A 27,569-nucleotide genomic window follows, 5' to 3' on the forward strand; every position below is an offset into this window, starting at 1 on the left:
CGATAAATCACAGAAAACAACATTATTTTAAAGTTTGTGTCAATCTATTTAGTATTATTAGATAAGTATGGAAAATACAATAAAATGAAATTATTCGTTTTAAAGTGAAGAGAATAGAGAAATAATGTTATAAGTACCTCAGAAATACTAATATATTGGAGATTATAAAACGTGTAAATTATTTAAAGAGGCAACAAACATAATACAGAGACGATGACGCAAACTTTTAAGATTAAATGCAAGTATTTTTCTTTGTAAATAAGATTTTTAAATAATAATGCATTTAACTATATGGAATGTATGCTCAGTCCATATTAAAAGTTATTTTTAAATAAAACTGCCTTTTTCTAGCACTCTATCTGTAAAATGATACTTAATAACAAAATGGCCGCCGATTCAGCCTAAACTTCAAATCATATGTAATAATTCTAAATACATAAAGAATATTCTCGAACGTTCTTAGCTATAGTATAATTTTTTTAAATATTTAAAGAATAGAATAGAACAATGTATAATTAACTATTTTTTTATTAAAATCTAAAAATTAAGTACCATTTAAATCGTAGTATTGATAAGAACTATAATAATTATTAATAATGGCACCATTTAACAATAACAAATGTATCAAATCAAAAATATAGGAACGGAATGATTCATGAGTAAAAAAGGACATGTTTCACTATTTTATATATTATTTCAAATAAAAATTGACTGTACATCCATATTTGATTATCTGTGAAACAGGCCCTCATGTATGATAATATTTCCGAACGAATAAACGAAACATCTCATAGTGCAACATTATTTAGCGATTAAGGGCGTATTCAGAAAGAAAGCTTGAAACTTATAAGCGCTTATCGGCGCTTGTCATGTTCATATATTTTCCTGCGCGGGTTGACAGCACTGACAGGAAAATATATGAACATGACAAGCGCCGATAAGCGCTTATAAGTTTCAAGCTTTCTTTCTGAATACGCCCTATCAATGTAAAGAGAAAACAAAATGGCGCGTTTTTCATTCATTACATAATCGTGTTGCACCATTTACTTAAAGTAGGATGTGGATTTTCACGGAGTTTTAAAAAATGTCACACATTAAAACTTAACGGATACTTATATTTAACAGAACATAGATTAACTTTTATTTAAACAATAAAAACAAATCTACATTTCCAAACAGTTAAAGAAAACCGCCAAAAATTTGACATCTGTCACTTGACATTTGACAGCTGACAGTTGATTTTTTTTCTCAATGATGGCCTTGAGGGAAGACTTTTTGCCAGTGTCAGACACATGACAGTTGACGTTTAAATTTGACATTGACATTCCGTGAAAACCACAGACACCACACCAGCACAGATAACGAATTAATAGACTATTTTTTCTACATTTTCACTTATATCTTAGTGAGTAATCCGTCGAGTTCCAGAACGTCGGGCACTTCTATATCTTCCAGTCGTATGGAAGACGGGTTGTATTGGAATTGCACGGCGAATATCATTTTCGTGTCCATCAGGAGATTTTGCTAGAATTATAAAAATATAGGTTATATAATTAGCTATTACTTTTTTGTTTAAAAATGTAACTAAATGGCTTTTTCAACCAGCTTCATCAGACTTGACTTGATATTGGTTTAAAGAACTATTTTTAAATTCTGTAATAATCTCGGCGCCTTGAGAGTAAAATTTCAAGGTCGCGTCATGACATTACCGTCACGTCATGGAGTATGTAGACGATTTTGGTATCTTTGAATCTTGCCAAAGAAGTTTCACTTCTGACACGCTCTTTTTATTTCTTTTTACTTATATTTATAACTTACCGGTTCCCGATTAGCACTGGGAGCTCTCTCTTGCATAAGTTTCTGTATTTCGTGGATGAAGTCTTTCGTCACTTTGACTTCATATTCTTCGGCCGGTGTGTACATGTTTAGTATCTAGAAAAGATAATTTGTTAAATTAGAATTTATATTATTTATTGCATACATAAAGTTATACAAAGGCAGGATATAAGACACAATTGACGGCTTTATGGCTGAATACCAATTTCTTCCAAGCAACTAAAAGTTTCACAGTTGCAAATTTGGAGATATAGTGTACAAAAACATATAAATGATAAAAAAAGCGAAAAAAATATGTGTTATTATTATTTTAATAGGCCTTTAGAAGGGATGAAATAGGCGGTGAAAATAATGAAACAATACACAACAAATACAATATGGCTAACGTTCTCGAGCTATTGCAAATTTTGTAAATCATTATTTTCTTGCTGAAAATTTTTAAGCTATTGCAAAGCTTCTAGCGAGGGCCTTGAGCACGGGGACCGAATCCAAAAATTCCGTAACGAAAAAACCTCACGCTCCCCACGGGGACGGGCGCGGAGGTGTGGCTTGAAGGCATAGCATGCAATAGTTTACCGCGGCAGTCCCCGAGTGACACACACCTTTTTTATACATGATGACTATCAAGTGCAGATCTTTTGGTCGAGTTTGGTTGATATATTTGGTTTTAGATACGGGACGCTTGGGAAGAAGGATAAAATCTTCCACAAAATTTATCATTACCTTGCAAACTTGCATAGCAGACAAATCCGCGCACATTTCAACCGTGCTAGCGACGTCCGCCATTGACTTCCGCGCCTGTAGCAGTTGTACCGCTTGAGTTATCGGCTTTAGTACTGATAGTGTTTCTTCAACCTGCGAATAGTTTGAATGAATGAAAATTGTGAATTAAAAATAAATATATAAAATAAAAATGACTATTGACGCAGCGGGTTTGTCAGCGGGTGAAACCACGCAGCACAGCTAGTTACAAGTAATTAATCTAATCATTAGCGATTATCATAATAATATATTAGAAAACCTTTCGCTTATCAGCGATCTCTTCCAGTAACTTTATTTATATATTTTCTTTCTCAAAATTACCTACAAATTGTATCACTTCAATTTTCCCACCTTACCACAAAAACCTAACTAAGCAACTTTAAATACCCTCTTTTTTGTCCAAATAAATTTTTTCACTTTTTGAACATCCTTTAAAATTAAAAAAAAATCTCCATAAAATTCTACTTACGCTCTTCTGCCCATACTCCGCCAAGTGTTCCTTAATCCATGTTTCCAGGTGAGATATATTGTATCTTATTTGTAGACCCTTGGCCCAACAACACAGGTCCTTGCGTAGGAGCAGATGGTTCAGACTATACGCACAAATGTAGTAAAATAGCTGCGAATGGAGAAAATAAGAATTAAACACTTCAAGTCTTACATGGAACGCCTCAGAGCGAGGTAACGCCGCATGAATCATGTTTTTCGTGCGTGCAGCCGGCTCTATCGAATTATAAGACGTTGTCACGTCAAAAAGAAAATATCAGGGAATATTTAAAAAATAATAGTGGGTAGGGTAGAATTATATTTCTATGAACAGTAAAAATTAAAAACTACACGCTAAGATATGTAATTTCTATCTAAAAATTTTTTATTGATAGACTTGGCGCCTAATACCGATACTTAATAATATAAAACAGCAGTTTGTATGACCGCGTTTATCTCAGGAACTAGTGGACCGATTGCAAAAATTATTTCACCGTTGCATACGTACATTATCCCTGAATGCTATGGACTATGTATTTACCACGGGGAAAGCCGGGGAAATTTTTTACTCACCTTTATTTAACGCAGCTAGCTTTTTTTCACTTACCTGTTTAAATATAATGACCCTCAACCCAGCATCCACATCATGAATCTTCAGATGATCATGATGATCGGGTTTGAGTCTTGCGGGCCCTGCTTAGGTGGACCTTACCTATCTATAGTAATGTGGTTTGTTTGACCGCGCTAATCTCAGGAACTAGTAGACCGATTTCAATAATTATTTTTACCGTTGTACATTATCCCTGGATGGTATAGGTTATACATATATTTACCATACGGCGAATCACTACTTTAAAATACATATAGTTAGAAATACATACTTTTGAAGTGAAAACTTCTTTAGCGGCGTTGAGCACTTTTTCTGTAATGGGTATAAAAATTTAAACTCGCGTCAGGACACGTGGCCTGATCGAAAAAGCGTAAGACGGATGGATATCAAACATGCTCAACGTTAATAATTAAGTTTTCTTCTGCTGGCACTCCCGGAGTGCAACCCGTCTTTTGTTTTCACTCACCTGTTTAAATATAATAACCCGTAAGCCAGCATCCACATCATGCATCTTGAGATGATCATGTGTGGCCGCCAGTTCGTGTTTGAGCCTCGCGGGCCCTGCAGAGGGCGGTGGGGCCACAGGGGCCACGGGGGCCCCGCCCCGGGGCCCTGACAGCCCACTGATCTCCTCGTACTCGAGGATTGCAGGGACTATTAGACGGTCCAGTTGGCCTTCCAGGAGGTTTATGAGGCCTGGGGAAGATTTTTTTTTATTACTATAGATAGGGAAGCGCCTGACCACAAGATTGGAGATTTTTAGTGTGCAGTAAAGTACGGAGTGAGTATCAATTTTATAGCATACAGTTAATTTGAATTATGTTCTTGTTATAAAAACTTGTTAAATGTATATTGGTAAATAAATAAATTGTATATTTTATTTCTTTCTATTTGAAAGTAAAGACAGAGTTTCTTGTATATGTTACAGTCAAAACCCTGAACCAGTCAATATCCTCATTATCTGATAAAATCAGTTAATAAGGATATTGACCGACACCCTTAAACACCCATGAAAGTGCGCGCACTTTCTTACTAGCCCATAGAGTTGATGGGAGAGACAAAATAGTTGCGGAGACCAAAGTTGCTCTTGCGCGATAGCTCTTAAGCACAAAATTGATGAGTGTAATTATTGATATAATATGTAGAATTTACGTCATACCCATACTAGGTAGTAGACTGTTAAATGACTTGATAACAATTATTCCCTCTTATTTTGACAGCATTTTTTCATGTCTACTCACCCTGATATATCCAAATAGCTATATCACTAAGCACTTGTCGATATTCAGACAAGTCGAAAATCCTCAAACATTGCTGGTTTTGACGCGGCGTGTTACTTGCTTGGAATACAGCATCGCCGCTGTATTGTCGCAGGTTGTTTAGTAATCTGTAATAAATTATTTAGATAATTAATTTGCAGTTTAAAGTTTTATAAACTTTTTATGGTGATAAGAGGCAACAACAAATAATTTCAAGTTCTTTAAACTACTTTAAAGTTTAGAATAATGTGTGAATATTATAGTATTGTATTAAAAAGAAAACGTATATACAATGGCTTGGTTAAACTTTGTCTTGATTCGTAACTTTTATATGATTGGTACCGTTTGTTATTCTTCACTACTCAACTTGATATATAATTCTATACAACAATGAGTTTTTATTTTAAAAGAATCTTATTAATTATAAAAACAAAAAAAAATCGATAAGGACATCGGGACATCTTCCACACATTCTGGTTAATTGCCTGAATCCCATAGAAGTTTCTCAGTCGGAACAATAATAAAAAATATTAATCTATACTAGTATACTAATATTATAAAGCTGAAAAGCTTGTTTGTTTGTTTGAACGCGCTAATCTCAGGAACTACTGGTCCGATTTGAAAAATTCTTTCGGTGTTAGATAGCCCATTCATCGAGGAAGGTTATAGGCTATATATCATCACTAAGGCCAACAGGAGCGGAGCAATGCGGGTGAAACCGCGCGGAACAGCTAGTTAAACAATAACTTTAAAAAAATCCTAGATCGTAATAAATACCCACCTCAACATATTAGCCAACCACAGCGCGCTATACTCCACACTATCAGCTCGTCTCTTCAAGGTCTTCTTGACCCCAGTCCTAATGCCCTTCATCAAGGAGTGCATCTTGGGCTCATCGTCTACATGGTCCGTGTGACGCAGCATCATGAACAGGATGTAGGCCGGTAGACCCGGGAGTAAAGTGGATGCAATGTGGGGTTTTAGGTCTGGAAAGACGGGTATTTTCTAGGTGTAATTGTAAAGCCGAATTCTACCTATACCCGTGGCCCTGCCGTTGATGCGGGTTGACGGAACACAGTAGGGTTTTGGTCGGTAGAAATCCGACATAACCCACGGCCTCTTCCCCGGAGGCCGTGGGTATCTATGCAAGATTTCCCCAAATTACAAAAAAAAGGTGTAATTGTAAAATTGTCCGATAGATATGTTAAATGTAGTTCATAGGAATAAAATAAATAATTTATTGTTATTGTTGTTGTCAATCATTGTAAACTTGTTCTATGGATTTTTCTCTCAAATTAGCATATTTTATTTAAAGGCCGTTTACGATTTTGGCGAATAAACAAAAACAGGATTCCTCGAAGGACCAACTTCACAATGTTCGATATTGTTGCATTTATGTATATCCTAGTCCATTCCATCCATTACATCAAAATTTTTTATTTATTTATTTTTAATTCTTTATTTTTCAAAATGTGAGAAAACAACAGTATCCAAAAATAAATAGTATTAAAATAGCATAATTTGTACAAAAGGCAAAATGTTTATTGATAAAAACATTCTTATGAGGAACTGCAGAAATATAATTACCTAACATGGACTATCTTAGTATGAATATTTATGGCTATAGGTATACTACTAACTACATGTAAAACGTTTAACAATATTTCATTATATTCAATCAAACAGACATACAAACTTACCAAGAATAAGTTTCTTTATAATCATCGGCTCATCTTGTATCTTATATTCGAACATTCCGAGGTATTCCCTCTCTTTCTTGCGAGTTACAGTCGCCATTTCTAGGGGTAGTGATGTGTTTTGAGTTACCATTGAATCTGTAAAAAATAGGGTTAGTTAGAAAATAAGGTTCAATTAAAATAATTATTAATAATACTAAGTTAATAGTAATAATAAGTTAATATTAATAATAAGTTAAAATTAAAACATCAGGCGAGATACATCATCATAAATATCTTTAAATCTCTGTCTATTTTTCTATGAAATTTCTGTGAAAAAAAAAACACCTAGTTACTATCCTAAATTAAAAAGAGGGCGTATGCCGAACACACGTGTCAGAAGTGAAACTTCTTTGGCAAGATTCAAAGATACCAAAATCGTCATCTTACTCCATGACGTGACGGTATTGCCATGACGCGACCTTAAAATTTTACTCTCAACACGCCTAAAGAAGTTTCACTTTAAAAATTACGATAACTATACATACCGTTGCCCTCCAAAATATCTTGAACATCCTCAATACCAGCTTCCTTCAGTTTGTTAACAAGCATTCTAATTTGGTTCTTGTAGCGACGGCAGCTTTCCGATAGTTTGTCGACTCTTTCCTGTAAAAATTATAAAAAAAAAAATGATAAATCTGTAGATGTTGAGAAACGTTTGAAAAAATATTTGAAAAGGGTACTTTTCCAAAACTCTTTTCAAATATTTTTTCTTTGCTTGCATACAATGTAATCTTATAAGTTAAAGCTAACCTATAATTTCTGGTATATACGGGGTGGAGACGACAATACTATATAAATGAAAGCACCACCAAAATCAGTTAGTTCATAACAATATTTAAAATATAATACATTTTAAAATTAAAAAAAAAATGATACAAATTATATTATACGAATATTGAAAAAATAGAACACCATTTATAATAAATTCACTATACCTGTGAGAGAGAAGTAACGCAACGGCGTAGTACTAGCATATTATATAGCGCCATGTCGGTAAGAGTTAGTACAAACTTACTATATACAGGATGATTTATTTAAAACATAACAAACACAAATACAAATTATATTTCCTGGCTACACTATTGGATATATTTATTTTTTAGTATGTGGACTAAGAACGTCTTTATGTATACGTTATTTATTGTTATATCCACCTAGTATTGTAAAATCTTGAATCAAGGGGAAAAAACAGTATATTATTACTAATCGTTATTTATTTGTTAATACGATTTTAATTAAAATTTAATATCACAGAGTCAATATATGTATAGACATAAGTAGCTGGCTGGTTTATTAATAGATCTAAAACACAATCTAAAAGGATATTTTTGATGTTGATCGATTTAAAACATATCATTGATATTTATATCATTATTTTCCACATAGTCAATAAGCTAAATATTGGAAAGGCCTGTTTCTATTTCTATCAAACATAGCTAAGAAACTTCTCGATAAACAAGACTTTCAATAAAAAAAACTGCAACCAAACATGTCTATTCGTTTAGGGACTTTTTTTTAAAGCAAGAATGAATAATATAGTTTTTCGGAAAGTGTAAATTATTTTGTTGTTTTAAATTTCACGTTGTTTTTTTTCATATCTTTTGTTACTATATTAAAAAAAACATTTTATTATAGAACTTCATGGATAAACTATGGTAGCAACATTGAGATAATATTACTACGTATGGAGGAGACACCACGAACAAAATCTGTGCGCCATTTTTTTGCTCTAACTAAGTTTTAAAAATTATTATTTAGTTAGGTACTTAACGATGAAAGTTATTCCTTTGCACTTTTCCGTATTATTTGTATTATTTGTGCAATATCGTAACACACACGAAGGCATGTTTGATGCGTTTCACTTTAAAACCATTAAAAAATACCGCTCAACATACGTCACATGACGTATGTTGAGTGGAACATAAGTGATGTAGGCGGTGTCGTCTCCTATTAATATTATCTCAATGGGTAGCAATAACGAAAATACGTAAAGACGGTCAGTCCTTAGTACTTATATATAATTCCAAAATTATACTGGTATGCTATTTTTGGGTTTCCAAATAAATCTTAATACTATTATAAAGGCGAAAGTTTGTAAGGATTTATGGATGTATAAATGTATGGATGTATGGATGTATGGATGTTTGTTACTCTTTCACGTAAAAACTACTGAACCGATTACAATGAAATTTAGCACACATATAGAGGGTAACTTGGATTAACACATAGGATAGGTTTTATCCCGGAAATCCCACGGGAACGGGAACTATGCGGGTTTTCCTTTGAAAACGCGGGCGAAGCCGCGGGCGGAAATCTAGTACTTAAATAATTTACCTGAATCGTCATACTTTCAGAGGTCAAACGTATGATTTCATTCTGGGCGAACTCTTGACTCTTATTTTTGGGTTCTTGGCTAAGATCTGTGCTTAGTAATCTAAAAGAAAACATTGCAATCATTAAATGTAAAATACATGATGTTGTCGTTGTGTTTAATTCTATGTTTTGATATAAGTAAACTGTGTGTAGTGTTTAACATTATTATACTAATAAAAAGCATGTGTAAAAAGATATATTTCTATAAAATGATTATAAAATATACATTTTTTATGAATTATTATTAACTTTGAATGCATTCGATCGTCAAGTGAAAGTTTTGTCATGAATTTAATGTGTCAACTGTATTTTAATTTTAATTCTTTTTGCTTTATTAACATTATTTCCATCTGTCTGTATTGTTACAGGGTTTTCCTATTCAGGTTAAGGATTTGATTTCAACAAGACGTTATTTTGAGTGACTTATGATTAGAGCTGTTGTTTGTTGTTGTTGTTTATTCGTAAAAGTTTTTGAATACACTGTTGTTGCCCTGAAAAGAGCTGTTAGAAACACTGTTGTTAGGCCCTGAAAAGAGCTGTTGAATACACTGCTTTTAATTTGCAAAAAATAGCTTTTTGATACATATTTGTGTAGCCCTAATAAAAGCACTTACACTTTTACACTTTTGTAGAGCCCTGAAAAGAGCTTTTGGATACACTTTAGCTTTTGATACACTTTAGCCCTAAGAAGAGCTGTTGTTTAAACTGTTGTTAAACCCAGAAAAAAGCTTTTGGGTAAAATGTTGTTAATTTGTAATAGTTTTTAGATACTCTGTTGTTGAGCCCTGAAAATGGCTGTAGTTTACACTGTTGTAAAGCCCTGAAAAGAGCTTTTCGATACACTGTTGTTCATGCTTGATAAATATTTTTGATACACTATTGTCCTGCGAGTCCTGTTAAGAGCTTTTGGATACACTATTGTCAAGCCCTGAAAAGAGCTGTCGGTTACACTGTTTTTTAATTTTTAATACTTTTGGATACACTGTTGTGGAGCCCTGAAAAGAGCTGTTGTTTATTTGTGATAGTCTTTGGATACACTGTTGTTTAGCCCTGAAAAGGGCTGTTATGAGAAAAGCTTTTGTTAACACTGTTGTAAAGCTTTGAAAAAAGCTTTTAGATACACTGTCGTTTAGCCCTGAAAAGAGCTGTTGTTTACACTATTGTAAATTTATAATAGAGTTTTTTGATACACTGTTCTGGAGCCCTGAAAAGAGCTGTTGTTTATTTATGATAGAGCTTTTAGAAAAACTGTTGTTTAGCCCTGAAAAGGGCTGTTGTTTACACTGTTGCTCATTTATAATAGAGTTTTTAGATACACTGTTGTTTAGCCCTGAAAAGAGCTGTTGTTTACACTTGCACTGTTGTTAATTATAGTTTTTAGATACACTGTAGTTTAGCCCTGAAAAGAGCTATTGTTTGCACTGTTGTTCAGTTATAATACAGTTTTTGAATATACTGTTGTTAAGCCCTGAAAAAAGCTTGTATCTACACTGTCGTTTAGCCCTGAAAAGAGCTGTTGTTTACACTATTGTTCAGTTATAATAGAGTTTTTGGATGCACTGTTGTGGAGCTCTGAAAAGAGCTGTTGTTTATTTGAAGTTTTTAGATACATTGATGTTTAGCCCTGAAAAGAGCTGTTGTTTACACTGTTGTTGAAGCCAAATAAATCTTTTTAATACATTGTTGTGTAGCCCTGAAAAGAGCTTTTAGATACACAATCGTTTAAAACTGATACACACATTTTTGTTAATGTTTTAATAGAGCTTTTGAATACAATTTTGTTTAGCCCTGAAAAGGATTGTTAGATACACTGTTGTTTATTCGTAATAGAGCTTTTGTATGCAAACTGTTGTATTATTGTTAAGCCTCTGAATTTACGTTAATTTTTCGTTACGAAGAATTCATGTCTCATCGTCGTTATGGCTATAAAACCAACGTCAAAAGTCAAGTTATACCTAGAAAATTATTTGGCTCCGATTACCTACACAATAATTTTGCGTTTAAACAACAAATTTGTCAAAATAAAAATGATCGACAGTTTAGGAAATATGTAGTATACAGATATATTAAATATGTATATAATATCAAGATAGAAACTGAATTAACTATTGTTTTATATAACATAAGACAGAGCTGCAATGTATGTTTTAAATCCCTATTACTATCATACTATCTCAGTACCTACAAATTTCAGAAAAAAAAACGCAAAAAAAAGATATATCCATAAGATATCGTCATTTGGGTCAAATGTCACCACGAGCATTCGATTCGAATTTGTCACTAGTCACAACGCGTTTAATTTTCAGTCGTTTATTAAAACAAAATAAATACAGTCACTAAATAACATTCGTAAACTATTTGTACCGTATAAGAGATAGGGAGATATTCATTAATAAATTATTTGGATAAAATATTGTTTTTATAGAGCTGCAAGATCTATGAATTCCGAGCCAATATCTTCGTACTTTCGACGTTATTGTGTCTTCGTCACTGTCGCTGTAAATGTTTAACATGTTCTTTCGTTATATAGCACAACCTAGATGTTTAACCGTTTATGTTATTACGTTTTTCAATAAAAAATGGTCTAATCTTTAGTGGAATACATGTTAAATAAATATTCACTATATTAGTTTTAAAAAGTTAGTAATATTAAGCTTTTTTATAATAAATAGAACTTATTAGAACTTTTAACTTATTGAAGAAATTGCATTAAATAATATAGATAATCGAGCAAATATAAACTGTGAAAAAAGTATAAACTGTAACTTGAACTGTATTCGTTATAAACAAGAAAGGGAGCAGAATTTTTTTTATCTGTTGTATCTTTCTCAGTGAACTTGATATCGGTATTTGTTTTCTTATTTCTAAGTGTGATCACTAGTGTTTATAACCTTCTTATGTCTCTATTACACTAAAAATAGTTAACTTATTATGTGAACCTTATTTGAATTTATCTTGATGAAGCAAACCAAATATTATGTCAGAATAAATAAATACATTTTGAAAGTTTTGTGTGTTTGTGTATGTTAGATAAATAGATGATTGTACATACTTCTGGTACTTTTCATTTTCCTCCCTGAGGCGTTCGATTTCAGCTTTAGTTTTGGAAATGTGTTCCATATAGAATCTCTTTTCGGACGTTAATTCTTCTTGTAGTTGCCTGAAAATGATGTTCGAATTTACAGTTCAAACTAAGAATTACAATTATAGCCTACGATAAATATAAAAAGAGCGTGTGTACCGAGCACATGTTTCAGAAGTGAAACTTCTTTGGCATGATTCAAAGATACCAAAATCGTCGTCTCACTCCATGACGTGACGGTATTGCCATGACTCGACCTTGAAATTTTACTCTCAACGCATTTCACTTCAAAAACCTCAGAATTAATCCAATTTTTTAAATTTGTATAAAATTAATAAAACTATAAGCCATTTCAATTCTCTCCATTATTAACTATTGTTCAAAGGTTTTAAAGTATTTGTTTTTCTTAATTTTACTGACTGTTTCGGAAGCAGTCTTGATATATCAAAAAAAATATATATATTTTTAATACTTACCTATTAATGCCTTTCTGAGCTTCATAAGCCGAAGCCAATTCCCCATCTTCATTGATGATGTCAACATCCGATCCGTAGTTGGATGCAATCGACTTTAGATTCACCGTCTGAAGGCAGAAGGGCTATTTTTTAATAAAACTATTTTCAGGCTTAGCATTACTTCGAAAAATAAATTTGTTTAAGTTAAATTTACTTTTATTTAGGTCCTTCATTAGAGAACAGAATTAAATTTTAAGTATTATTTATTTTCTGTTTATTTATAAATGATAAATTGAAAAAAAAAACCTTTTCCGTATATGTAAAGTCGACCGGAAAAACTACTATAAAAGACCGAAAAAATATTTAATAATAGACGAGCAGTATTTAATTTATTTGAAAATATTGTAAGAATTAACTTGTTAGATTAAAGTACTTTATATTTATTTGTATATTACTATAAGACTAAACACAATTAAAAAAAATAAATAAATAAAATAAAAATATACCATGCGATTACAGCAAAACGAAAGCACAAAGGAAAATAATATTTTATTAATAGAATTGTAAAAACAAGACCGAAGCAATATCATTACGCTTAAAACTAAAAAAATAACACGGATTCTATACATCACTATATTATATTTAAGATAAAAAAGTCACCGTGCGTCTGTCTGTTCGTCTCTATGTATGCTTAAATCTTCAAAACTACGCAACGGATTTTGATGCGGTTTTTTAATAGAAAGTTTGAGTACATAATTTATTAGGTTTTAGACAAGGCAATATAAAGTTTAAATTACATTACACAAACATTTAAAATACAATATTTTCTAAAAAAATTATATATTTTGTAGATTTCTTTGTTTAAATTATTAGATAAGGTTCTTACGTTAATTTTCCATCACTCTAAGATTTTTATGTGTAATTTATTTAGTAATATTTATTACGTTAAATAAAACCTCATGATTTTTATCGAATATACCTTAATATACATATTATAGGCGATTTTTAAACTGCACTTTTTACTATAAGGATAAAAATAAAATTTACACTAAAAAGCGACGGCATTATACTAAGCATTTCATAAAAAAGTTCTTATATCTAAATTATTATCTATATAACAACGCAAAATAGTAATATTTAAAATTCTTATAAAAAAAAGCTTAAAAAATAATAAAATACACAGCAAAATAAAATTATAAGCATTTCCTACACTTATTTACTTACGACACTCTTCAATGCTTGGAACCAGGGTTTCTGAACAATTCAATTTATGGTTAAATTCTATTATCTATACCTATTTCTTATATTAATTTATATTAGGAAATGAATTATTTACACATGTAATTATGTTGTTTATATGTATTTTGTATGATTTGAAGACTATTACAAAGAATTAATCACTACATAGTATAAAACAAAGTCGCTTTCTCTGTCCCTATGTCCCTTTGTATGCTTAAATCTACGCAAATCTACGCAACTGATTTTGATGCGGTTTTTTTAATAGATAGAGTGATTCAAGAGGAAGGTTTTAGTATATAATTTATTAGGTTTTAGACAAAGCGGGCAAAGCCGCGGGGGGTAAGCTAGTTTAAATATAAACTCTATCAAAACAATAAAAGGGGTAAAATTCTTATTTTCTTTAAATAATGTAAAGTATATTGAAGGAATATAATAATAGCAACTAATCATTACGTATGATGTTAGAGCTATCAATATATTGAAAACTTTTTAACCCATTGACCACCGAGCGGCCCGATCGGGCCGAGACACAATAGATTTTCTATTGTGTCTGTGATCCGAGGACTGACGGATTAAAATGGATATTCTGATACACTACCAGTGTCAATAAAAAAAACTGGAGATTTTCGAAACTATTATTTTATTCAAAAATGATTTCATTTTAAACAAAACATATATTAAAATGAAAAGTACCTTCTTATGTTTGTCAAAAACCTTTACATTTGGCAAATCGACGAGAAATTTCTTAACAAAAACACCATCAAACACTTTCGACATTTTGTCATATTTTTTTTGCATTTTTATTTTTTATTAACATCACATTATTATATATTTTTACCATAAACAAATCACACGTTCGTGTACAAAAAACATAATTTTCAACTGATAATGTATGTCGCAAATATTTTGAGTGTAAATAATGTTTAATACCTACACTACATTTACGTAAATAGAGAAAGTGACATTTTGTAACAGTTTTTTTTTATCTATGTACTAACATACTGATAAAACTGATTGCTTGATAAAATTAGGTAATTTAACTATGCAATGTGATTAGAAATTATGAATTTAAAACTATGTTAGTTTTTTATTATTATTTCGTCTTTTTAACCGACTTCAAAAAAAGGAGGAGATTATTTGTAATATGCAGTATGTAGATTGTAAACGGTTTGATATTATTGTATTTTTTAGTTTTTGAAATAGATATTATTTTATGTAAATTGCTGTAGTAATAAAATCGGGACGATTTTGATGTAAATTGTTTTGTTGTAAATGTTTTGGCCAGGTTTTTAGACATATCATAAGGGACAATTTTATAGCAATAAACATAAAAATAGTAAGTATGTAGTTTTCAAAATGATTATGTTTACTCGAATGTATGTCATAACTAAGTTATTTCATATTTGTACGACACAACATATTTTCTATCTATTGGCGCGGACGTATCTCAGGAATTACTAAACAAATTTTAGTGATACTTTTTCCTCAGAAAATACAAGATTATAGCTCAAAATAAAGTAATTTGTAAACAGTTTTTCATTGTACTTTTACTTACAACAAAATATATATATATATATTTAGTATTTACCCCAAATTAACCATTCTAATATTTTAATATTATTTACTATACAAACATACAATAAAATTGAAATGTACCTGATGAGTGAGCACACTCTTGAGTTGGACGCATTCGTCGCGGCGTCTGTCCAACTCTTTTTGCATTGTGTCCATTTGACCTGATAAATAAACATATTCTATGATATTATTATTATATTCATTATTATCACTTATTATTGAATGAAAAAAAAAACACAGATAAAATATGAATAAGACTAATACGTTACGAATTAAGAAACTCTGTCATTTTTGTAAAAAAATGCGACAAATATTTTTTTTATTGATTTAGGAATTTTTATTTTTATTTGAGGTATTTTTTTAATTCGTTCTGGTAATTTCACAGATAAGCGAGTTCTTATAAACAAAAAATACAGATTTACTAAATAAGATATATAGCGACTATCTCCTATAAACGAAAGTATTATCAAAATCTGTTCAGCCTTTCCTTATATTTAAACAAACAAACTTACCAATAACTTCCTTAGAAAGTATAATGCTGTCACCAGCAGCTCTCAATCTGTCAATTTGTTCTCGAAGCTTCTTGTTTTCTATCTCTAATTCCTCCACTTTGAAACGATCCGTGTTTGGATTGGAAGGTGGTAGCATCAGACGGTCTAAAATATATAATAATTATTATCCTACTAATATTATAAATGCGAAAGTTTGTGTGGATGTTTGTAACAATTTCACACAAATACTACTGAACCGATTACAATGTTTAGTATGTAGGTAGCTGAAGACGTAGAATAAAGACATATGCTTTTTTTTCCCATTAATCCCACAGTAACGGGAACTGTTCGGGATTTTTGATGCAAATTTTGAAGTAAATCCATCCATGAAAAATTGTAAAAAACTATATTTTTGGTTTCGACGTCGATTGTAGATCACGCCCCAAGTATTCCTTTAAAAAAATATTCAATGTACAGTTTTGATTTTCAGTTGGCTTGGTTGGTAGTGGCCCTGCCTTCCAAGCCAGAGGTCGTGGGTTCGATTCCCACCCGGGGCAAATCTTTGTGTGATGAACATAGATATTTGCTCTGTGTCTGGGTGTTAATATAAGTATTTATTTAAAATTATATATGTATGTTTATTATTTAGCGAAAGTTGCCGTGTGTGAAAATTGTCCTGAAATATTTATTTATTATTATTTATAGATGTAATTATTAACTTACTCATCAACCGATCTTCCAAGTCCGTAGCACGTTTGGCAGTTCTGGATAATTCTCCTTGAAGTACGGAAATTCTGTTTTGCATTCTTAGTACTAGGCCAGCGTCGGCGATCTGAAATATGTATTTGGGTATTTAACCGATTGCGAATAGGTGGGTTATGTTTTTGTTTGTTTTGGTAAGGAATTTAGCTTAAGATAAGTTTTTGTTTATTGTGAGGGTAGTTCAAAATTAATAAAAAATGACAGTTTTGGTGCCAAATTATAGGTAAGTAGTTTTAACTATTGATTATGTTTATTTATTCAACAAAATGTCGGGTGTCAATGATTTTAACACACTCAATTTTTACTAGAAACTTTTCATCTATACAAATATTATAAAGAGGAAAGGTTTGATTTTTTGTTTGTTTGTTTGTTTGTATGAATTGAATAGGCTCCGAAACTACTTGGCAGATTTGAAAAATTCTTTCACTGTTGGAAAGCTACATCATTTCTGAGTGACATAGGCTAGGTTTTATCCCGGAAATCCCACGGGAACGGGAACTATGCGGGTTTTTTTTTGAAAACGCGGGCGAAGCCGCAGGCGGAAAGCTAGTTCAATATATGACAAGTGTATGCGAACAAAGTTGATAAAACGCGACACTTTACAACTTAAATAGAAATTTTATCAATTAAAAATATTACAAATAATTCATATTAAGTGATCCCCTTAACTTCGTCTGCTCTCAAAAGGGATATTTTATACCATTTTCGCAATATTTTTCATCAACACGACTCTTATCAGCCTTTTTTCATATTTATTATGATTACTATATAATATATAAATAAAACAAACCGGTGAAGGTCCATTATGAGTTCCAGCGGACCAGTTGACCGCTTCCAGCGCTGGTCTGGTCGTCTCCACTGAACGGACTGAACCGTAGCCGAAATCCTATCAAAATGGGTATAGTAATTATTTAAATATAAGAAAATTAGAAAAAATAACATGATTTCTAGCTGTTAACTGTGCGTATGTCATTATAATAAACAACTGGACTAACAATCACGCTCAATACTCCGAAGCAAAACTCTGCCTATGTGTATTGGGCAGAGTTTCGTAATGAGCGATACAATCTACTTTGAACATTACTGCCACGAAATAAGGTGGTAATTTCAATACATATATGTTTTATAGCAAACCGCTCGGACATTTTTATTAGATGATTGTGAGTCTTGTTTTTACATACAAATAACTGCTAGAATTACACAGAAGTAAAATTTTGCCAAAAATATAATTCGGGAGTTAGACCAGTGTTTTAGTAACATTAGTAAAATGTTCATTACAAAATATAGTATTTTTTTACTATCTAGAAAATAACACATTTAATTTGTATTAGAGTAATCCATCATAATTAAAAATATTTTTTATGGGAAAAAAGAGGGTATTTTAACAAGATACTTACATCTTCAACAGTAGTTTCCTGTTGAGAGTTATTGCTGGCATCCGACAATGAACGTCTGTGTTCCTTTGGTGCTGGCGCTCTGTTGTAAACAAATAATTACATATAAATAAATTATATTTATGTTATGTCTAGAGCATAAATTTATTAAAAATTTTGATTACTAATTTAATAAATGGTTACTTGTGGATGCAAAAGGCCTCAATATCTTTTCAGTAAGATTAGAAAAACCATGATATCACTACATAGTATAAATTAAAGTCTGTCTGTATGTATGTATGCTTAGATCTCTAAAACTATGCAACGGATTTTTTTTAATAGATATAGTGGTTCTTGATTTTTGAAGGTTCTTATATAATTTGTAAAGCGGATGAAAAGCTAGTCCTACTAATCCTACTAATATTATAAATGCGAAAGTTTATGAGGATGGATGGATGTTTGTTACTCTTTCACGCAAATACTACTGAACCTATTACAATGAAATTTGGTATGTATATAGGTAGCTGAAGACCCAGAATAAGACATAGGCTACTTTTTATCCCGGAAATTCCACAGGAACGGGAATTATGCGGGTTTTTTTTTAAAATCGCGAGCGAAGCTGCGGGCGGAAAGCTAGTGGATACAAGAATATATACCTCTGCAAAGAGTCAATCTTCTCTTGCAAGTCATATTGAGAAGACAGCAATTTCTGCCTACTTTGTCGTTCATTTTCTAATTCTTGACAGAGCGCTTTTTTCTCTGCTTCGTGTTGTTTGTCGCGTTCTGAAATTATAAATATATTAAATATTATTGAAGTGAAACTTCTTTATCGGGGTTGGGAAAAAATTTAGTGAAACATTTTTTCGTTACGCGTGACATTTTTCCGTTACGCACCATCTTTTTCTTACCCTATCGGTCAATTAAGGAAAGCTGGCATGTTCACAGTACTCACACTTATGCAATTTCACTTACAGTATGTTCAAAAATAAATGCGACTCTAGTTTCATTTTAGACTTGAATTGTAAAATGGGTGCGTTGTAGATAAATATATGCAAATTATTTAATTATGAAAGCTCTCATAATTTACCTGTAAAATTATAATTTAAAAGTAAATCAATTGATGAAGTTAATTATTTATTCTAATAATAATCAATTGGATAAAAGTATTAATAATTATTCAATTATCAAATAATAATTAAAATTCAGGTCATAAAAACAATACAAATAACACGTGCGCTCACTCCCAACACACGGATGGTTGTTTTGATAATGATTTAAATAAGTCTTCTGCAGTTGCGGAGCAGTCTTGTCCTGACTTTGGTCGAGTAAAGATATCTAAGAAATATTATATTTATAGTAAGTACGTAATACCTACCAATACGCGCTAACAAATATTATGTGTTACATAATTATCTAATGTATAATTTTCACACTATTGGTTTTAAACTCAAACTCAAACATTTATACAATTAGACTTCTTCTAGAAGCACTTTTGAATCGTCATAACAGTTTAACAGTTTTAACATTTACCACCAATTCAGAAAGCAGTATCTATAGAGAAGAAGAAGAATCTATTTAATCATAATCGTAATCTTCTACTTCACTGAAACGTTCATCGCTCGAAGAACTCGCCGTCGGAATTTCTTAATGTTATTATAAATGAGTCAGTGTAATTATCTACTTTTGGTTCTAATTGAATATAATATTTTTCCTCATGTTCTCGCGTCTTTCTCCAAACGTCACTAAACATATCCAGACTAATAGCATTTGCTTCCTTTCTAAATAATTCTTCCACAGTTTTCAAGTTAAAGTTCACATTTTGTGATGCTACTTTCCCTTTAATTATGCCCCATAGTAACTCTATTGGGTTGAGTTCTGGATGGTATGGTGGAAGGCGCAATACACTATGTCCATGATCTTTGAGGATTGCATCAAGTAGGTTAAAATTGTGTATAGTTTGGCTTATTTTTTTTAATAATGTGATAACTCTGATTATTAATTAGTAGTTAATTTGATTTTTGAAAAAAAAAATGCCGATTTTAGTCAAAATTTATATTTTTCTAACAAGATCCTTATCATCCAAATTTCCACCTTGGTGAGAAAAATTGACATTTCTAATGAAAATGAACAAAAAATTAAATGATTTTATTAAATACTGTAAAATAGTCTATAATTCTTCCATTTACTGTATCAAAAAATTCTTCATAGATTTTTAGATATTCGTACTACACCAATTACATCACCCTGTATTTATAAACAATTGCAAAATATGACACATACATAGGCCGGGAGATACTGACACAAAATTTCGGGTCATTTGTAACAGAATGGCGGTTCTACAGAGGTCTTATTACGCAATGACTAAAAACAAAATGATGGTCAGAACGCTGGTACCGGCGGACTAGTCGCGTGGGCGTTAGTCGAACTCGTCGGATAAATAGCGAAAGTCCAACGATTTGTAACACAAAAATTTTAGAATTTACCGATAGCCCATAAAAAAGATGTAGGCGGTAGTGTCATGCCATACTTTTCCGGTGTAACTTACAGCCCCCCATACCGACGCGATGCGTTGATTTAAAAAAAAAAAAACAATTCAACCATTTGTACCAGGCTAACTTTTGCACAGGTAATCATCATCGTGCAGACATTTACGAAAATCGCCATGCCATACTTTTCGGACGATTCCAAATGGCCACCATACCGCCGAAAATCTGCAAAAAAATATTTTTTTTCGCCAAACAATTTGTACCAGTATTGCATTGGGATTTTTGGAGAGTATTTGATAAAATGTGACCATTATTATATTTGTCATACTTCTAGTACTTAGGGGGAAAAAGTGCTGCCATACTTGAAAAATTAATTTATTCGTCACGTTTCAAAAATACGACTGTACAATGCGTAAAATAATTTTTTACAGTATGGGATCATTATATTCTGTTGTTTGTATACAATTCTACCTAGAAAAAAATATCGCAGATTGCAAACATGGGGCGGATGATTGTAAGACTTAAGCCAAGACGTAAAAAAAAATGAAAAGAATTGGCGATTTGTACCAGTACGGCATTTTTGGAAAGTATATGATGCAACGTGACCATTATTATATTTGCCATACTTTTAATAGAGGGAAAAATTAGTGCCATACTGCTACAAATCGTTCAAACTACGAATAAAATCTTACAATAAGAAAAAAATCTTATACACATTCGCCACCTCCCACAGGTATGGAATTATCACACTTCTATTTATAATCATTCAGGAGTTGTTGAAAAAAAATGTAGGGTGGTACAAATCGTTTGGCGAGAAAAAAAAATTCAAAAATTTGCAGATTTTCCGCGGTATGGCGACCATTTGGAATCGTCCGAAAAGTATGGCATGGCGATTTTAGTAAATGGCTGCACGACGATGGTTACCTGTGCAAAAGTTAGCCCGGTACAAATGGTTGAATTGTTTTTTTTTAATCAACGCATTCACGTCGGTATGGCGGACTGTAAGTCACATCGTAAAAGTATGGCATGACACTACCGCCAACATCTTTTTTAAGGGCTATCGTGTATCTGTGTGCGTTTATTTGTGTTACAAATCGTTGGACTTTCGCTATTTATCCGACGAGTGTGACTAACGCCCACGCGACTAGTCCGCCTGTACCAGCGTTCTGACCATCATTTTTCTTTTTGTCATTGCGTACTAAGACCCCTCTAGACCGCCATCCTGTTACAAATGACCCGAAATTTTGTGTCAGTATCTCCCGGCCTAACATGTGCAATGTGTAAATGTGTTGACGTTCCAGCTCTTCTTAATATACCTATACCACGCGTGATTCGACGTATTTCTGTAAAGTTGCATGTAGTAAATTATTTTTTTAAAAATAAGGTCATAAAGAAGTTTCACTTCTTACGTGTGTACACTAGTACACGCACACATTTTTTATTGTATTATTTTCTTAGATATAAATGTTAATTTTATGCATGCACACTATAATTAATTTATATTTGGATACTTCTCTAGCTAATTCGCGGGACTAAGTTGCAAGTAAACTGTCTATGTTGTTGGAGTGTTATAAAAAACGCTTTTATTTTTCTTTTTCAGTAGCATTCTTAAAATGGCTATATCTTTTATGATATTTTGAAATAATAAGCATCAAATTATATCCAATAAAAAGTAAAGAATTTGTGTTTTAGCCCCATAATAAATAATAATGATGATACAATTCTCTATAAAAGGTTTACATAAAAATATCAGAAGACAGGAAAACAGTCATATATATTATACATATTTTCATTGACTGTTTGATAAGATTTGTTTAAAATGAATTGTCATGTTTGTCTATCGCCAATGCAATTAAAATGCAAATGAAGAATTGACGGGTTCAGTTAAATTTAAATAAATAAGGGCCGATTTTTCAATCCTTAGTTAAAAAATATCGTAATAAACAACCATTTTAAAAATGTGTTACTTGCCCACTTTTTGACAGTTTTTAGGTGACATCTGTATATTATTGTGTAATATGTACTTTATTGGACGGATACGATTTAACCAAGGATTGAAAAATCAGTAATCCCTTAGTTATTTTATATCTATACGAGAAGTATACAAGGCACATTTATTAACTTTAATAAATATTTAAACGTAAAAATTAATTATGTGTATTTAAGTAAAGGATATGAAGAGAACGAGCGTTATACTTTTAAAATATTTTGCAATATACACACAATTACTACCCATATAATATGCACATTTTACTACCATATTTATTACCTTTCCAAAACTTTGCACGCTGTTCAAACTCTTTCGGCCAATAAGGTTTAGTATCAAAGTGCTCTATATCTTCACTTGTCATTGTTTCCATTGTAGTTACCATTTTTATACGTTAAAAACACTATTTTAATTAATTTTTCATACATTTAAGTTATTATTTTCTTGTGTTTAATTTTGAACGCGTTTAAAACTTTTTAAAATATTTATTTTAAATGTTATGACCATTCATTAATAAAAAGCACTAAACAGATGCCCATATTTAACGATGTGCAGTATTTAGGATATGAAAACATTATCAGACCATAAGTAATTAATATTTGCCCAAAACACTTTAAACGATTAGAAATTAGAATTCACTTGTGTTTTCAAAGTCACCATTATATTTTTAAAGCCATACATATTATAAGAGTTAGCCATACATATTTCACTTTAGCGTATAATAAGTTTCACGTAAAAATATTTAAATCTTTGAAACTTTTCACTACACATACACTTTAAGCTAGTTTTAAACACTTTAACACACAAATTATAGTGTTATATTTGTAATTTTTATTATCTGTATCTTTGGTTAATGTAAGTTTGATATAACATCGCGAATTACAATGTTATCAATCATTTAATATTATCTATAATTATCGGCCGCTATCTCAAAAACACTATTAAGTTGATTTTTCGATAAAACAACAGCGGGTCAAGGGTATATTTTTAATTAAATTTGCGTGTTTAGCAAAAATTTTGTACCTATATAATAAATAAACACAATAACAAACACTATCCTATATGACATAGAAGAACATGAAAATTTAACTTGTTTTTAACTATTGGGAGTTTAAACATGAACTCGATTCAATATATTTTTTTATTTTCGTGAATTTTTTAACTTTGGAATTTCTGATCTATCTGGGCAATATCGCTTGTAAAACTTATCTACCTATACATTTTTCAAGTTTTATCAAAATATATTTACCCGTTCCAAATAAAAAAGCCCAAATACAAATGATAACAATACATCTAAGAAAACATGGTTATTTTGAAATCTCAAGCAGATATATCAACTTATTTTTATCTTTAAGAAAATGTTAAATGGACTGTAAAAAATACATAAATTTCATATATTCCAATTAAAGTTAAGCAAAAACCAACCTTCAATCAATAGTTCATAATGTTCCTTATTGCTTCTCAATTCCTTCGCTAGTTTCTCACTCTCTCCTAACATTTCTTCTTTCTCCTTCTTATATTTGCTCTCTATCTGTCTCTTTTCCTCTGCAAGACGTTTGGATGTTTCCTTCTCTTTCGCTAATTGTTCCCGGAGTAATGTTAGGAAGTTGTCTTTGTCTTGAATGTCTATTTTTAGTGTACGGGCTTCCATTTCCACTTGTTTTAGGTGTTCGAGTTTCGACCTAAAAGTATGGAGATAAGGTATATTTTTGTTTGTTACAAGGTTAATAAGAAGATAGTTCTTATATATAAAATTCTCGTGTCACAATGTTAGTCTGCATACTCCTCCGAAACGGGTGGACCGATTCTCATGAAATTTTCTGTGCATATCGGGTAAGTCTGAGAATCGGCCAACATCTATTTTTCATATGTACCACGGGCGAAGCCGGGGCGGGCCGCTAGTCATATATATTTTCTGACGGCTGCAGAGTATGAATCACATAGAAAAGTTAAATTTAATGAGCTTTATAGAGTTTAATGTAGTATTCTATTTTCATTACTATTATGACGGAAGCTAAAGCTCTATATTAATTTACATAAAAATCTAATTTATCACATTTTTCAACATTGTAGATAGAACTTGTAGATTTTCTGCAAAAAAATCACCCTGTATACAAAATCTTCTTTTAAAATTGCCCATTGAAATCCCAATTAACAAAACCTTTTTTTCAGCACCCTGTACAACTGTACGAATATAAAAAAAAAACTATTCTGTATTGAAAATCATCTTAAAATGTTGCTCATTTGAAATCCCCAATACCAAAATACCTGTTCAACATCCTGAGCATATTCACAAAAAAATCACCCAGTCCTCGACCACCTCCTTGGTACGGTGGTTGACGCGTGAGCGTAGAACCGAGGGGTCCTGGGTTCGTTTCCCGGTGGAGACGAAGAAAAAAAAATGTCTCGGTCTGGTAGGACACAGAAGGCTGATCACCTACTTGTCCCTAAAGAAAATCGATCAGTGAAACAGATGTATGCATAATGCATCTGCCCCTTACCAAGGGACATGGGACTTCGCTTCACTTATACACAGTCCTTTATTTTCCCAAAAACAACACCCTATATAAACTAACCTCAACTCGGCAATCTGCGCTTGCAACGGCTCAATCATTTTGGCCCTTTCTTGTGAATATTCCAATCTCTGTTGTAGTGAAATAATCTTATTTTCAAGACCTTTATTTAATGATTTCACATGGTCTAGACTTCGAGCTTCGATGCGTAATTTCTTGTATTGCCTACGGGCTAGGAAACGACGGATCTGCGAAATAATAAAAAAATTATTAAATTTATGGCCGATTTTTCAATGCTTGGATAAAACTTATCCGTCCAATAAAGTATTACACGATACTATTAAAATGTCACGTAAACTGTCAAATACGGGCAATTAGAATACATTTTTAAAATGGTAGTTTTATACATTATTCGACGAATAAGTTTTAACTAAGGATTGAAAAATCAGCCCTTAGACTACGAAGCGATAAATCTGTAAAAATAATTAAATATAAAGTGACTTTAAAATATGATTTTCCTGTCGATTCTTCTTAGTAGAAGAGATATCGGAGGTATCTATAATAAATTGATCAGTTAGAGAGATTAGAGCGAAGCTTTCTAAGGTTTGGTAAAGTTTTTTACACAATTTTAAAGAAAAATTAATAACTGGTTTTTTAGATTTCTAATAAATACATATAAAATGGTAGGTATATCTTATTTACATTACAGTTGTTCATAGATTTCTCCTAAAAATACATTTAAACTTATTACTGAGATTACATTGCTCAATCGAAAAACATATTCTTTTTTATAGATAAATAAAAAAAATACTTACAGCAGCTTGAGCGATGACAATCTGTCGTTTCATGTACCTCGCCCTCTTTCTGGCAAGGTAGCCGCGGGCGTAGCGTTGTATTGTGATCGTCTGTTAATATAGTTATTGGTATAAATACTATATTTTTATGAATACACAATATTAAGCACAACTATAAGAATTAATAAGTATAAAAAAATGTTGTCCCGTTGATTTTGTGAGGGTAGATATAAAGGCGTTTTTTTAACTTGCAATTTAAGAGCAAGCCGAACAAATATAAAATTAAGAATTGCCCGTGTGTGAGTAAAATTAATATAATATCATCATTAACAGTTTTAAGTTAGCATGAATAACTAGACTACATACTAAATTACATCTCAGTTAATTGTACTTAATTCCTGTAACATTTCATACATTTATTGGTCCTCCGAGCCGGATCTTTTTTGCTTGTTGCTCTTACACAAAAAATGTTGCACAGATTTAAGTGAAATATGAAGACCTGGTTAAGTACCATACATAAACAGTAAAAACAAACATTTAACAAATAGTGAAGTACCCGCAAAATTACCAACGTTACAAACTTCCTTAACTTTTTAGTTTAATAAAAAAATTCAAAATCACGTACTTTAACAGATACCCTACTTTTTAGTCCTCATTAAAATATTAATAATTTAACTTACAGCATTCAAGAACTTCTTTTCCTTATAATACTTCCTTGCTAGGAAGCCCCTGGCTCTCGCCTGCAGGCCTATCGCGAGGTGACGCAGCTTGTTGTATCGCTTTCGGGCGAGCCAGCCACGCACGTGTTTCTGAATTTTAATGGCGGCTCGGTTGCGCCGGATTTCTTGGGCGCGTCTATAATAATATAATTATTATATATACATACAATTAATAGCAAAAAGTAGCAAAAATTGTAAATTATTGAAATAAAAGAATTCATTGAGATTACATGATGTTTTTGATACAAATTTTGGCTACAAAATTAGAGCGAATGTAAAAACGATGAAATTCAAGTTTGAAGAAAATTTGCTAGAAAATTGAAAAGTTAATTGTAAGGAACAAAAGCAAAAAAAATATACTCAAGAACATGTTGTAATACACAGTATTGGCTATTATAACGATGATATAGATTAGAATGGTGGTGGTGATGATGTTGGTAGTTGTGATGGTAGGTGTGATGGTGTTTGTGTTGTTGGTGCTAATATTTATGATGTTGGTTATAGTGTTAGTTGTGGTAATAATATTGTTGGTGTCGTAGTGCTGTTGAATAATAAACATTAGAATGATGTGTTATGTATTTATTTTTGAAGTGAAACTTCTTTAGGCGCGTGAGTAAAATTTCAAGGTCGCGTTATGGCAATACCGTCACGTCATGGAGTAAGGCGACGATTTTGGCATCTTTGTGGAAGTGAAACTTTTAGATTTTGAAATTTGCCAAAGAAGTTTCACTTCAGACACGTGTGGTGGAAATTGAACTTCTTTGGCAAGATTTTTTAAATTTGCCAAAGAAGTTTGACTTCTGACACGTGTTCGTATATACCGTCTCGCGAGATGTCCCCGTGCGCGCGCCTGTATGCCCCGCAGCGCCCGCACGAGGCGCGTGTAGCGGCGCCGCGCGAGGAAGCCGCGCACGCAGCTCTGCACGCGCACGCAGTACGCGCGCTGCAGCTCGGCGCGCACTTTCTCTAAGTACGCCACCTATATACGTGGATTCTTATATAAATACTAGCTTTCCGCCCACGGCTTC

The 27,569-nt window shown here is 31.9% G+C and overlaps 1 protein-coding gene across 1 annotated transcript in view; it reads right to left on the reverse strand.

The window, feature by feature from the left end:
* Positions 1-985: 985 nt before the first annotated feature.
* The window catches only part of didum (dilute class unconventional myosin), a 56,504-nt gene continuing 29,920 nt past the window's right edge, over positions 986-27,569 (reverse strand). The window contains exons 17-39 of the mRNA XM_090117380.1: positions 27,363-27,520; positions 26,503-26,677; positions 25,844-25,933; positions 25,092-25,276; positions 23,941-24,197; positions 18,699-18,825; positions 18,067-18,145; positions 17,460-17,555; positions 16,631-16,739; positions 15,929-16,072; positions 15,498-15,577; positions 12,624-12,745; positions 12,118-12,225; positions 9,027-9,126; positions 7,178-7,295; positions 6,654-6,788; positions 5,735-5,939; positions 4,936-5,081; positions 4,161-4,390; positions 3,068-3,217; positions 2,560-2,691; positions 1,819-1,932; positions 986-1,524 (exon numbers count right to left, since the gene is read on the reverse strand). Of these exons, the coding sequence (XP_089973506.1) occupies positions 1,396-1,524; positions 1,819-1,932; positions 2,560-2,691; positions 3,068-3,217; positions 4,161-4,390; positions 4,936-5,081; positions 5,735-5,939; positions 6,654-6,788; positions 7,178-7,295; positions 9,027-9,126; positions 12,118-12,225; positions 12,624-12,745; positions 15,498-15,577; positions 15,929-16,072; positions 16,631-16,739; positions 17,460-17,555; positions 18,067-18,145; positions 18,699-18,825; positions 23,941-24,197; positions 25,092-25,276; positions 25,844-25,933; positions 26,503-26,677; positions 27,363-27,520 (3,189 nt within the window). The 3' untranslated portion in view covers positions 986-1,395. The remainder of the gene's footprint in view (positions 1,525-1,818; positions 1,933-2,559; positions 2,692-3,067; positions 3,218-4,160; positions 4,391-4,935; positions 5,082-5,734; positions 5,940-6,653; positions 6,789-7,177; positions 7,296-9,026; positions 9,127-12,117; positions 12,226-12,623; positions 12,746-15,497; positions 15,578-15,928; positions 16,073-16,630; positions 16,740-17,459; positions 17,556-18,066; positions 18,146-18,698; positions 18,826-23,940; positions 24,198-25,091; positions 25,277-25,843; positions 25,934-26,502; positions 26,678-27,362; positions 27,521-27,569) is intronic.

Source organism: Colias eurytheme, chromosome 28, assembly GCF_061535395.1.
Source record: "Colias eurytheme isolate Ceu_HAF_F1 chromosome 28, ilColEury1 Martin Lab GWU primary, whole genome shotgun sequence".
Classification (NCBI taxonomy): domain Eukaryota; kingdom Metazoa; phylum Arthropoda; class Insecta; order Lepidoptera; family Pieridae; genus Colias; species Colias eurytheme.